This window comes from Rhinolophus sinicus, chromosome 13 (assembly GCF_057876585.1).
Source record: "Rhinolophus sinicus isolate RSI-liver-muscle chromosome 13, RSI-T2T, whole genome shotgun sequence".
In the NCBI taxonomy this organism is placed as follows: Eukaryota; Metazoa; Chordata; class Mammalia; order Chiroptera; family Rhinolophidae; genus Rhinolophus; species Rhinolophus sinicus.
Window position 1 is genome coordinate 61,653,805 of NC_142513.1, and position 13,225 is coordinate 61,667,029.

The 13,225-nt window shown below is 55.8% G+C and overlaps 1 protein-coding gene across 12 annotated transcripts in view; it reads left to right on the top strand.

Annotated features, from left to right (window-relative positions):
• Nucleotides 1-13,225, top strand: part of ARNT2 (aryl hydrocarbon receptor nuclear translocator 2) — a 101,828-nt gene that overhangs the window by 19,619 nt on the left and 68,984 nt on the right. For 3 of the 12 annotated variants that reach the window (XM_074317798.2, XM_074317790.2, XM_074317791.2), the window contains exon 2: nucleotides 9,739-9,853. In XM_074317798.2, coding sequence (XP_074173899.2) covers nucleotides 9,741-9,853 — 113 coding nt within the window. In that variant the 5' untranslated portion in view covers nucleotides 9,739-9,740. Of the gene's footprint in view, nucleotides 1-4,707; nucleotides 4,848-6,286; nucleotides 6,423-9,738; nucleotides 9,854-13,225 lie in introns of those variants that run through there. The other 9 variants (XM_074317795.2, XM_088789388.1, XM_088789389.1 and 6 more) reach the window with 7 other exon arrangements.

Consider the following 13,225-nt stretch of genomic DNA (forward strand, 5'->3'; position numbering starts at 1 on the left):
ATATCCCTCAATTTAGTTTTGTTTGATGTTGCCTCCTCGCAATTACATTGGAGTTGTGCCTTAAAAAAAAACATTTTTCTTTTAAATAAAAAATGCCCCCAAAGCGGTGTTATGTCACAAGACTGCTTCTAGCCGTCATTACTGAGAAGCGAGTGTCTCAGTCGATGAAGTCAGGTCGTGTGCAGAGCAGGCTAAGGAGAGGCGGTCCGTGGTTTCAGGACCCACCTTCCCGCGCGGCAAACCTCTCTTTGGTTCCACACACGAGGTGATAGATGGTGCTTCTTGTCAAGCACAAGCCTGGGAAGCTGAGACTCCCTAAACTAAACAACAACTTCACTTGACAAATACAGTCCTTATAACCCGACTAGTAAGGACGCTCGTATCGGCCAATAATGTCAGTAGGGAGTTGAGGTGTTCAATTACCAGCTTTCCCGACGCACAGACTGCAGAGCTTTGCAGGTGGCTGCTCATGCGCGGTGCCAGGAACACACTGCAATCAGCAGTGGGTCCTCATTCAGACCGGGACCTGTCCTGGCCTTCGGAGCCACTGCGTCCGGCCGGGATGTGTGTCTGCCTTCACTGGAGGAAGCTGACTTCCTACTTCTTCTATGTTCCACTTAAAAACAAGTTTGCAGTTTACTGTGATTTCAGAAAGAAAGACCCAGTGACTTAAAAACCAGGTGTGTTTTTTTTTGTGTGTGTGGTTTTTTTTTTTTGCATGATTTGCCTGCAGACACTTGCTGAGTTTTCCAAAGTGTGAGAACCCCCCCACACCCTTTTCTCTTCCTGCCCCTCGCCCTCCCCTCTTTCATCAAAGACTCAAAGGACCCGACAGGGTGGAAATGTTGTTTCCACCAGTGGTTAGCAGTGGTTCACCTTCCTAGGCAGGTACCTGCTGTCTGTACCTGGTGATGACGTCAGCATCACCGACGAGGAGACAGGGCAGATGAGGTGACACCTGCGGGACACTATGCTCAGGGGTCAGCGGTGAACACGCCACTGCCCCTGCGAGCGGGCTGGCCAGTGTGTGGACCCGGCGACCTGGCTCGAGGGCCAGCGGCCTCCGCTCCCATGGCAGCAGCTTCCTTACCTGTGAAATGGGCTGTGTCAGTTGTGTGAGGACTGAATGGGGCTCTCACCGCGTTGGGATGGTTCCTGGCACAGTGAGCCCTGGGCACCAGTGCCAGTTCTCGCGGTCAGTGGTTTTTCAGTGCTCACAGGACTGGGAAACGAGGTCTCGCCAGCTGGGCAGGGACAACGTGGGGGCAAGTAACCACATGTGCTTATTGAAGGGGGGCCCTTGTGAGACCAGACACCTCCTCTCCTCAGCGCCCAGGGACTGCAGGGACCCCATGTCCCCTCCAGCCTCCCTCCTCCACCCTGCTGCACTCGGGTCCCTTCCTCCTGCCCTGTGACTGTCCTCAGCACCTGTCCCCATTCACTCCGTCCTGCCCTGGTCCTGCCCCTGGGTGCAGACGTGATGCCTGGTCACCACCCCTCTCTCTGTGCCGTCACGGGCACACGGGGAGGGGAAGGGTCCCCTCACCCAAGGACTGTTCTCCCTCCTGTCCCCTCCCATACTCTGGACGGACCGGAGTGGGTCCCCTGCTCTCGGACACTGTGCCTGGACGCCTGGAACTTGCCTCTGCAGACGGCAGCTCGGTGTCCCTCTCCTTCCACCCCTTTGGCTCCGTGGGCCTCAGGCTGAGTCCCAAGCCTGGACACGTGGGAGTGAGGACATGTCCCGTCTTTATTCGGGTTCATTCCTCCGTCTTCATTCATGCCTTCAGCAGACATTTCTTACCTGGCTGCCTTTTGTCACTCAGGGTGCCGGGAACACACTGGTTAGAAGGAAGGGCCCCGTCTGTGCCTTCAGGCATTTACTCGCAGGAAGGGCCGCTGCTTCCCTCGGTCCCGCTGGGAACACAGGAAATGGCAGTACGGCCTGTTCACCACTAGGTGGCGCCATCACACAGGCAGTGCAGTGGCGCAAACCGGCTTGTCAGCATCCCCAGGCTTGTCAGTAGGTCGGGATTGAGGGGGGTGAGACCTGCATTTCGGACAAGTTCCCAGGTGATGCTGATGCCGCTGGTCGCTGGACCACCTCTCAGGTCCCCAGAGGCAGCCGAGCCAGCCCTGTGTCCACTGCCAAGTGACTCACCTGGTTCAGGATGGGCTTCTAGGCCCACGAGTGCATGGGGTCTCCCCAGTGGCTGGGCCTGACAGCCTGTGTCACACGTGAGAAAACGGAGGTGTGGGCAGCCGGCAGCACGAGAGTGGCAGAGCTCAGACCGCCCAGTTCTGATCCTAAGCGCCGCCTCTTTCCACGGTCACACTGGCTCCCCTGGGTGGTTTGGGGAGAGAAGAAAGTGGGTGGACGAGTGAGCTGCCATCCCTGTTTCTGCAGGCAAGGCGCCCGCCCTGGCAGGTTGTAAATGGGAAAACCTGGTATTTGGTAGTTCTTTATAATTGGTTTGGCACAGAAAATGAATAGCTTTCGCCATATGGCCATGAACTGTCCTGCCATCATATCTTTATACCAGGGGTGCCAAAAAAAATGTATACACATGACTTGTGTTCATCTTTTGTTATCGGTATATATTGAGTGTTACAATTTTAATACAGTTTTTTCCTTTCTTAAACCGTGTGTACATTTTTTTGGCCCCCTCTGTATTTACGGATCATTTCATGGTGGGGAATTGACGCGTTTCATGCTTGCGAGGAAATTGTCAATCCTCGTTCACCTAGGATGTTCGCTTGCATTCAGCCTTGAGCAGTACGTTCGTGTGACACGTCTCGTTCGTGGTGTTGAGGCGGAGATGCTATAGATGTGGGTGTGACGGTGACCGGGGTGGCCAGATGGCCACCGATCATAAGTTCATGGGCACCAGAAACGACCTGGAGATAGGAATTCCACTGCTTGTCGTCTCAACCACCAAGGCCGGCGGCAGCTTCGGGGCACGTGTTACGGCTGAAGTTGAACGTGATGGGTCCCTGACGAAGACGAGTTTGCACATGAGCTTGTGTGTCTTTCTCTAGTCATCCAGCCTCAGCTTTTCCTGTAACGTGAATCTTTGAAGTCGAGACATTTAATGGCTGAGTGATTTTTTTTCGCTGCAGGTTTTCCATAATTTATTAGCTTTTCTCTTCTCGTCAGTCATTTTTGTTCACGTGGTTTCTGTTCAATTTCAAACTGTATTTGGATGGTCAACACGCATCTGAGTGATTCATTTTTTGCCTCATCCTTCGTTCCTTGAGCATCGTGCCACGGCCTCTGCAGCCAAGAACGGGCCGCGCCCTTGATTCAGGACGGGCACTCATGAGTTTGAGGACGCGTTCGTCTCCTCCTGCCTCAGGGACTCGCGCTCGCACACACACGTGTGTCTCATCAGCAGGTGGTCCTGGCTGGAGCATTCGGACGCCCCGCCACCCCATGGCCTGTTCCCGTGTTTTCCACTGTGGACAGTCAGCCCTGAGCCCTCTGTGAGTGCCCCACCATCCCCCACTCCCGCCACGTGCTCCTGTGAGGTCTGTCCAGCTGCATCTGGGCTTCCGACCCTCAGGACTCGGCTTCTCGAGCCTCAGTCTGGCTTGTCCCCAGGACCCTGCTGGGGGCAGCGTGTCCACACAGACCCCCAGCCTTCCACCCACGTGTCCGGGCCTGTCGTCTGGGTGGCTGTCACGATCCATGTGGCTCTGATGGTCTCTGGCTGGCAGACGTGACTCAAGCATGACAGTCCGTGGGCGGATGTCCCCCTGTGGTGAGGCCTGCGGGACCCTGAGCGTCATCTCACAGAGGGGGCACGTTTGTTGTCTTGTTTCACATTTGTCACCTCAGCAGTAGCCTCCCTCCCTTTCTGCCTCTGCAGCGACTGGTTGCCCATCTTGCTGGGTCTGTGTTTTTTCCCCATTTAATAAGGGACCTGAGCCAGCAGCATGGCCTTGAACACCAGTGGGACTAGGGTGCTAACACCCTCGTGGGCTCTGGTGCGGTGCCCACGTTCCTGAGGACACAGGCGTGCCCACTGCGGCTGGAGCCGGAGCCAGGGCTCTGCCTGCCGGCATTGTTAGTGCAGGTGGAGGGCATCTCCCCAGGCTGCCTCGGGGCTGGTTCCTGTCCCCGACTGCCAGACCTACTGGGAGTGGCTCAGGCACGCAGCCGGGGCCCGGGGTCCAGGCGGGAGGCACCGACTGGTGGGCGGAAACACGACCTGGCCTCTCCCTCCTCTCCTGGGCCCACTGGCCATCTCTCCCCACGTCTGCCACGTCCCGTCCTGCACCGGCCCCCACCCAGCCTGCCACGTGAGGATGCTGCCTCACAGGGGACACACAGCAGGTTCAAGTCTAGCCAGGACCTGGGGGCAGAATCCTCTGGCTGTCCACCTAGTGACTTTTCTGCACGTTGTGCTACAAAAATCCCACCCCGCGGAGGACCTCTGGGAACCCTCTGCCCTGCCTTCTTCCAGAAGGGGAAGGGACCTCCCCTCCCATGCAGGTCAGGAGGAATCCTTTCTGACGTCTCCCTGAAATGTTCTGATCGTCTGGATATTTCCAGTGCATATTGTGGTTGCACCAGAAACCCAAGCCACCGGTTTTTCAGAGCCCAAGCAGTTAATGTTAGAAACGTTGCTGCAAATCCATTGATCAGTATGCAAGACAGTTGTCACGGCTGAATCATGGTCCACAGTTAAGGTAAACAGATCCGTGATGACATTTTCTGAGCAGAATACAAATGCCGCTCATTTCCTCCCCGAGGTTCCTGACATTTCTTCTGCGCAGATAACACACCCTCCCAAGAAGGTGTTGGTCACAGGGAAAAAAGATCTTTGTTTCATCTCTCTGAAAAGGTAGGGCTGTGATATTTGACGTGCTTTCTGTGAAAAGAACTGTGCGAAGGGAGATGACTGTTGAGAGCTGTGTTCTTGGGTTCTCTGTCTCCCTCCCTCCCTCCCACGCAATGGAGAGAATCTTTTTGGGGGGCAGTTGTTTCCTTTGCATAATGATTAAAATATTATGTGATGGGATTGTGAAAGTTTGCATGTAATTCATTTTTTTCCCCAATGCGAAGATGAAGGAATGTTCTGTCTTATTGAGAGTCGCATGAAAGAGTGTGTGTGTGTGGGGGGGAAGACAGAAATGTGTTTTCATTTCCTCGCGTTCCTTTCCTCTGTAATGCCCTCGGGTGTCACAGTTTCCCCGGGTCTTTGCTGCCTGAGCTGTGTTGTAGGAATTCGACATACTATGTCTGTGTTTGCCGTGTGAAATAGTCTCAGTGTGGCTGCTGTGTCATAAGCCAGATATGTTCTCTGAATTATAGTGAAGCTTTCAAAATCATTAGCTTGTCGTGATGCTAAAATGAGCTGGAAACCTCCTTGCAACTTTGTGTTGTTACCGGGGGAAAATGTTTCCTGGGGGGTATTTGCCTTTGGGGTCTGATGGCTGTGGACAGAGATTTCTGTCTGTCTGTGCATTTGTCATTGGTGGTGATCAGGGACTTTGAGCAGAGATCTATACAAAAGGGTTGCATTTGATGTGGAGAAATGATTCTCGGTTGTGTCGAGCTGCTGTTGGGGATAAAAGGCCAGAAAGCTGAAGTGACTGGCCGTGAACAGGGGAGCAGGAAGCAGTCTGCTCGGAAATTCTGGAGTGATCCAAGGAACGTGTTTAGGAAAGGGGCACCTTTAATGCTGTGCTCTGTTCCTCCTGAAGCACGTCTGCAGTCCACTGCCAGAACTCTATGGGGGTGGCTGCCTCCAGGAAGCCCTCTCGGGTCCTCCCTGTTGTTCCCAGTCGCCCACATAGCACTCAGCTCTCAGTATGAAATTACCCAGCTACGTGTGTCCATCACACTCAATCTGAAGTTGTCAGAGGCAGGAAGGGTCTTTCCTCTCTGACTGTCCAGCTTCTGACACAACTCCTGGCTCAAAATCCAAGCTTCTCCAGGGCAGCTTGGAATCAGAACAGGGCCCCTTTCTCCGAGAGCCAGCTCTGCAGGAGGCAGGTATGTCCTAATCAGCCTCGTTTTTTACCTGGAGACTAGATGGGGGACACTGAGTCACAGTGATGAAGCCAGAGCTGGAACCGGCCTCCACGGAGCGAGCGGCCGCCTGGATAAGCGGAGGAAAGCAGGTGTAAGTGCTCGCGCCGCTGCTGCAGCCACCCCAGTATGAAGGGTGTGGTGTGGCAGACGTCACGATGCACCCGACCCAGCCAGTTTCCTGCCTCCTCCAGAATTTCTTTGCCCCGTGCAGTGTCAGTGTGGGAGGATCAGGTGACCAAGGCTTTCTAGTCTGACGGTGACACATCGTGTGTTTGATGCACTGACATCATCTCTTTCCTCCCGAATGTCCTCCTGGCGCTCTGCCATTTGGGCCCTGTCGTCTTCCACCTGGACGGCTGTGACTTCATTCACAGAAGTACAGGTACAGTGAGAATGGGTCACCAGGGACCAGCCCTAGACGGAGTGGGGACGGGCTTGGCCAGGGCCGTGCTTCTTTGGGACAGTGGTGTTTAAGCTGAATCGAAAGGCCTGTTAGGAGCTAACGTGGTGCAGAGAGGGAGGGGACCTTTCCTGCCACAGGACATACACAGCATGTGGCCTGAGGGGCAGGGAGCGAGGTGCGTCCAAGACGGTGTGGCTGGAGTTGGACAGGGCAGCAGCCTGACCACACCAGGGCCGGCAGGGAACTCCCCCTTGGGGCTAAGAGCAAAGGGTAGCCAGCAGAGGACGTAAGGACTGGTCAGCTGTGGCTTCCAGGGAGGCCCTGAGGCAGAGCAGCGGAAGCCGGAGGGTGGAGAGACGTGCGGGGGGCGCCCGCAGGCCGGGACGCCTGGGTGTGGGCATCAGCAGAGACATGGTGTCGGTGCCAAGTGCCTGCCTGAGGGCCCAGCACAGAGAATAGATGGAGGAGGGCAAGGTGGCGAAGACGCCCTGAGGGCTGGTGAGGAGGGGGCGCTGGCCATGGGCCTGGGAGGCGGGAGGGAGGGGATGTGGCTCCCGGAATCCGAGAGAACGCGTCGCGTGGGGGCGTGGGGGCTGCACACGGCCAGGTCAGGGCAGAGCACTGCCAGTTTGCCTTCGTCAGATGTGCCCCTGTGAGGATGGCAGCTCGCTGGTGGGGTGACGGGGCAAAGGTCCGATGACAGACGTTTGACAGGAGGGAGAATGGGAGGTGACGAGACCTGCAGGTGAGACCAAAGGGGAGCGGTGGCCTTGCCCACCCGTTTCCTCGCACAGTGGAAAATTCCGTACCTGAGTGAGGATTGGTTGGACTGTGATGCTATGGGGCCTTCTCGTCAGCAGAACGCGTTCGTGTCTCCGCACTAGGCGCCTCTCCTTTTCACATGTGCTCAGCCCTCAAGTGCATGGCGGGGGGGTCAAGGTGAAGATCGTGAGCAATTAGCCACCGGGAGCAGCCAGGGAGGCAGAGTCAGATGCTGGCATGACCGCGGGCGGGGCCTGGCCCCCGGCCCACGTGGGCACCTGTGCCTGTCACGTTGGCTCTTTTCCCTCCTTCCCTCCTCCGTCCGAGGAAACGATGGGACTTCGTTCCTCAGCGGCTCCATAGCCACATTTTCTTTGGAGCTTTACTTTCTGTAACTCGCGTTACAAAAAAACAAGTGATATTTTTATTTTCCCCAAATAAACTGGGATGAAGATCATTTTTTCCTAACCACAGTTACCTTCCCTTCGCCGTCCCCACTCTGTGCCGGCGGGTAATTGGGGCAGGGGGAGGGTGGGCCTCTCTTGGGGTTGCATTTACGTCTCACATCTCTTCCAGCCTGAAATGCCTGTCCCTCAAAGGCGGGGAGCAAGGCGGTTAGCTTTGCAAGACTGAAACGAGCGAATATGGCGTGGAACGTTAGCTGGGCAGGTCATGAGTTGGAAACGCTTGCACACGTCGGAGCTCTGCGCGTGCTGGTTCTTCCTCGTATAGGACGCCTCTGCGGTTTGAGTGGACACTGGAGTCTCCAGGAAGGGAGCTAACGGGTTGACCATGGATCCCTTCTCTTGTAGAATCGTAGGGGCCTAATGTTCCTTGTTTGGGGAAGTGGAGACTTGTTTGCACCAACAGGGACCGGCCCTTCAGTTTGGGGACTTAACCTAACATGCGTTAGCCTCCATTTCAGAAAAAAGTCCAGATTTTGTACTGGAAGCAGGCAGATGATAAGGTTATGAGGTCACCGATGTTAAAACTCCAGCCGTCACAGATGCGGTACAGTCTAAAGGGCAGAGGGTGGCTTGAAAGGACTTTTTTTTTTAAATCTGGAGTCCATTTCAATGTGTACATTGGTTAAAACAAAACACAACAACTGTCATAGTTCTCAAATTTTTGTGAACATCGTGGAGCCGCTAAATGAAGATCTTGTTTATTAGTGTTGTAAAATTCTTCAGAAGTTCTGAGTGGAATAGTTCACATTGACCTTGGAATGTGTTTATTCGACACGATGTCTTCGGGCGTAATGGTGGGTCGGCTTCAGATGCGTCCCTGGTTTCTGGAAGGAGGCAGAAAGCAGAAACTGCCCCCCGTCTGAGCACCGCCGACCTGCTGGGCACCCGTCGTCCACCCGCTAGGGTCCGGATTCCCATGCTTATCCCGAACTGCCTTTTTGAATGTCGTTTTGTAGGCGCGCTTGCCTCTGCCCGGGTGCGAGGTGGCCTAAGAAAGGCCAGCACCAGAGGTCGGTGCCAAGGACAGTGAACAGAACCAGAGAGGCCCTTCGCATATCCATCTTGCCTGTCGGTGGTCTGAGGACAGGTGCCAAGTTCGGGGGACCCTCCACAAGGGGGAGGGGGAACTGGAACTGTGTGGTTGCTTTGAAGTTAAGGATGGTTAACAGCTCCTGAACGAGCTACCAGAAGTGTCTGGTCATAAGAAATAACCTGTAAGGTAACGATGCACAGGAAAGTTTCTCTCTTCTAACCTCCTCCTCGTCCTCTTCTTTTTTTTTAAATTAAAGTTTACTGGGGTGACAATTGTTAGTAAAGTTACATAGATTTCAGGTGTACAATTCTGTAATGCATCATCTATATCTCACATTGTGTGTTCACCAGCCAGAGTCAGATTCTTCTTTGAATTAGTATTTATTCCTGGAAAGGCCTGGCTGTGGCGAGCCGGACGCCTGGGACGGGTGGTACCACCAGCTCACCCTGCTGCCTCAGGCCATGCTTTTAAGGCAACTGGGCCTCGCCATCCTCCTTCTGAATGTGGAGGCCACACAGGGTTCTGTAGTCAGGTTCTGAGTCCAGGTTCAGGGAGGTGACCAGCCTTGGTGCCTGAACACAAATGCCCAGGTGACGGCCAAGCCTCTGAGGACGCTGCCTGGGGGAGGGGAGGAGGCCTGACTCTCGGCGGTTTGCCCATGTGGGTTACCAGCGGTTGGTACCAGCGCTGGTTCTTTCATGTGCCTGGATTCCTGGACGTCTTACCTGCCTCCAGGTGACCAGGAGACCGGAGTCCCCATGGAAACTGCTAAGCCAAACTCTTGTTAACCACCTGAACCGTGGCTATGAAATACGGGTGCGCTGCCCGGGATATCCTTGTCCGGAGGAGAGAGGCAGAGCCCCGAGGGGACGGGCTCACCTGGGTCATGTAACAATGACAGGCAGAGCGGCCCCAGGTCCGGGCCCTTGGGCTTTCCGCCCAGGTGGTGTTTTGGTGCCACTGGGCCACTTTCTTGCTTGTTCCTTGGGGGTTTCCGGCATTGACAACACCTCTCGTCTTTGCTGAATTCCAGAAATGGCTTCGGACATCCCTGGATCGGTGACGCTGCCCGTTGCCCCGATGGCGACCGCTGGCCAGGTGAGGGTGCCCGGGGCCATGCCTGCCCGTGGAGGAAAGCGGCGTTCTGGGTAAGCAAGCTCGGCGTGTCCGGGAATCGGGCCTAATACGTGTTGGGCAAACTCCTGACCTGTTAGGAAAATGCTGCCTGCCCCCCTCCTGGAGCATAGGGCTCAGCACTCCGCATCCTGCTTAGATTTTGCAAGATCCCTAACTCTGCTGGGGATTTGCCTGGAGTGTTTTGGGCCTCAGCGCCCAGCTGGGGACTTCTGTTTGAGTGTCATGTGGGAGGGGTGAGCTGTGACCCTGCTGGGCCATCTCTCTGAGGGAGGGGCTCACCTACCCGCCTCCTGAGTTCAGCAGCCACAGGGCAGCCCTGCAGCCCCAAGGGCAGGGTGTATGCTGTGCTTTCCTCGGGCTGCCAGCCTCTGCTCGGTGGTGCCCAGCGGTTCCTTTGCACTGGCACCTGGAGGCCGGACGACCTGCCCTGTGTGCTGCATGCCAGGCACGTTGATAAGTGATGAGTTCGGCGGGGACCAGAGTACCCACGACCCAAAACTGCATGTACTGTGATGCAGCGAGTCTGTAGCTGTGCTTTGATCTCAAAAACACGCCCGCCAACAAAAACCCCTGCAGGAAAACATCGCTGACCTTTGCAGGCTCTGTAAACGGCCCAAGTCGTTTCCCTCATGGACTCAATTTCACTTCCAACCAAATAAGCATCAAGTGGTAAACAGAGTTTCTCTGGAAGTTGAATCAGTGTGTCCCATAAATGCCATTTCGGTCACACAGGGTCCCCCCAGGAGTACAGCTTCCAGTGACAGCACAGAGGCCTGTGGGGCGGCCGGGTGGGGGCAGCTACACCTAAGGGTGTGGAACGGACTGAGGTGGGATGGAAACGCATGTTCAGCCTTGTACATTTAGATGTAAAAGGACTGTCGTGTGTGTGGTGTCGCCTGGGAAGGAGAGGCTAAGGTCGTCATGGTTACCGGGAGGCCAGACAAGGCTGAGAGTGTCTCAGCGTAGCAACAGCTTCCCCTGACTCCGTGGGCTCCCTCCAGGGTCCCCACGCAGCCAGTGCTCCATCCCCAGTGGCCACCGTCTTCGCAGGGGGACCAGCAGAGCTCCCGGGGGCCACTCCTCAGATCAGCTGTGGGATAAGGGAGCCGTCTGATCACCACCCACCTGCTACCTAAGTGCCGAGCTCAGTGGGGTCGGGCTCAGTAAAGGGGTGACATGCTCCCAACGCATCACCCTAACGGTTTTGTTTGCAAAGATTCCAGGCCTTTTAAAATCGTTTCAAATGTTGGTGTTCTCCGACTTCCGTCCCCTGGGGACAGGGCCCCATGGCCTGCCCAGTGCTTTAAGAAGAGGCCGGGCGCAGGGCTGTTTGATGAGGGAGGTGGGCTGGGTGGGGGCCCAGGACGGGCGGAGATGCTCAGGCCCACCCCTGTGTGTGTGTGTGTGGGGGGGTGTCCCCAAGCCCCTCCCACGTGCAGGTTGGTGCCGCTGGGGCGCAGCTGCAGGGTGAGGCCGCTCCGTGCTCCTGACCCTCGGCTGGCCTGCAGGCCCTGACCTCTGCTTCTCCCAGCTGATGAGTGGACAGCAGGCTCAGTCTCCTTTCTGAAAGTCGTCCCCGCCATCCCTTTCCCTGCTGGTCACACACACAGCATGACAATGCGGCCACACTGACCACCCGCGAGGGCGAGGGCCCTTCGGACAGACCTACGCGCCTGACCTTCAGGAGGCTTGTCCTCTGCCACCTGCATTCTCGGGGCCCATGTGCCTGCTTCCTTTTTCCTGTCCGAGGAGGGAGCCAGCACACCCTGGTCCCTTGTACTGAGCCCGATGACCTCGGGACATGTCCTCTGTGGGTAAGCATGGAAAACCTCCATTTTTACAGGGCTGTTTCCGTAGTAATTCTTACAGCTGATATTTTCACAGGATTTGCTGAAATTCTGTGGTTGAGGCCACCGCTGTTGTAGAACCTCTTGATGCACTGTTCTGACCACAGCCTGCACACTTAGCTAAGTCCAGAGGAGGGCACAGTCGTTGGAAAGCCAGTGACCCCATGGCAGGGTCCCTGCTGCCACCAGGGTGTTCTCCCACTTCCTTCTTTCTGCAAAGGTGGGGCACAGCTGGACAGGCTCAGGGAGTGGGGAGAGGAGAGAAAGGGGCGGGTGACGGGACAGAGGCAAGGAGCTGCTTCCTGCCCCCTGTTGCTTGCCTGTTCCTTACACTCTGACCTGCTTTTCTGGTGGAGGGAAGTGTCCCAAACTCCCAGGATAACCACCCATCCTACCCTCGTGTTTCAGAGCCAAGCGGCGCTGACCCCTGTGGGTTTTGGCTCCTCTGGGGCGCATGCCTGGCTCTTCCCCTCCCCAGCGAGCCGCTCAGCAAGCCGCATGTGCTGCCAGCAGTCAGGACACAAGGTGAAGGTTCAGGAGTTTCGGATTCTTTGAAAAGTGATTCCACATGTGGGAGACATGAGCTGCAGCCAGTCACCTGAACTGTGTCCTTGGGGAGCGATGGGGTGCCAAGGGGTGGGGGCTTCCACAGGGGCACACTCGGCTCTTCTGAAGTTCGGGGGAAGCAACAGCGATGAGATGGGCTGTGCCCCCGTCCACCTCACCCCCCAAGCCAGCCCTGTAGGGATGGAGGGTGGAGGGTGCAGGCAGGGGCGTACCGGTCCCTCCCCACTGCCTCGGAGCCCAGTGCTGGGCTTATAACCCGTCGTCACTGAGGAAAACTTTTTCCAAATTGTCTGCAGCCCGTTAGGCTAGCGTCTCCCCCGCCGGCTGCTGGAATGGGGTCAAATCACAGGAGAATGTACGTAAGCAGACGCTCCACCGGGCTAGCATGTATGCGCTGGCGTGGCTGTCACCTCCGGGCTGGTCCAGGCTCTGAAGGAAGAGCATGTGCTGGCAGCCACGTCGCTTCCCTCGTTTGTTTGCAGAAGCCTCTGGCTGGTCCAGGCTGGTTCCGTGCTGCCCCTCTAGGACCAGGCTCCTTGACACAGCTTCTGCACTGTCCTTAGCAGAGCCTAAGTGGGTGGTTTGTGATGCGTGTTAGATGAAGCATGATTATTATTTCACAGTTGCTGTGATGGAGATTCACATCTCTTTACACAGCACAGGCTCAGAAACAAATGCCTTTTGTGACTTTGTTTTGGGGCGAGAGTTTGTGCGCCTTGTCAGGAGAGACGGGGAACAGGCGTTTCCAGCCCACCTTTTGGAGACTCAAATCATCCCCGCCTTACGCCGAACCCAGTAACGTGAACACGACAGCACGTAGAAGTCGTGTTTTGGTGTCTCTCCTTTTATTGTCCAGATGCTTCAGTGTAATCGAGACACATAAAAGACGTAAAATGAAGGATGATTTACTTAGCTCTTCCATAGCAGAAGACGTCAGTCTAGCTGCTGTAGTCACAGATATATGTGTCT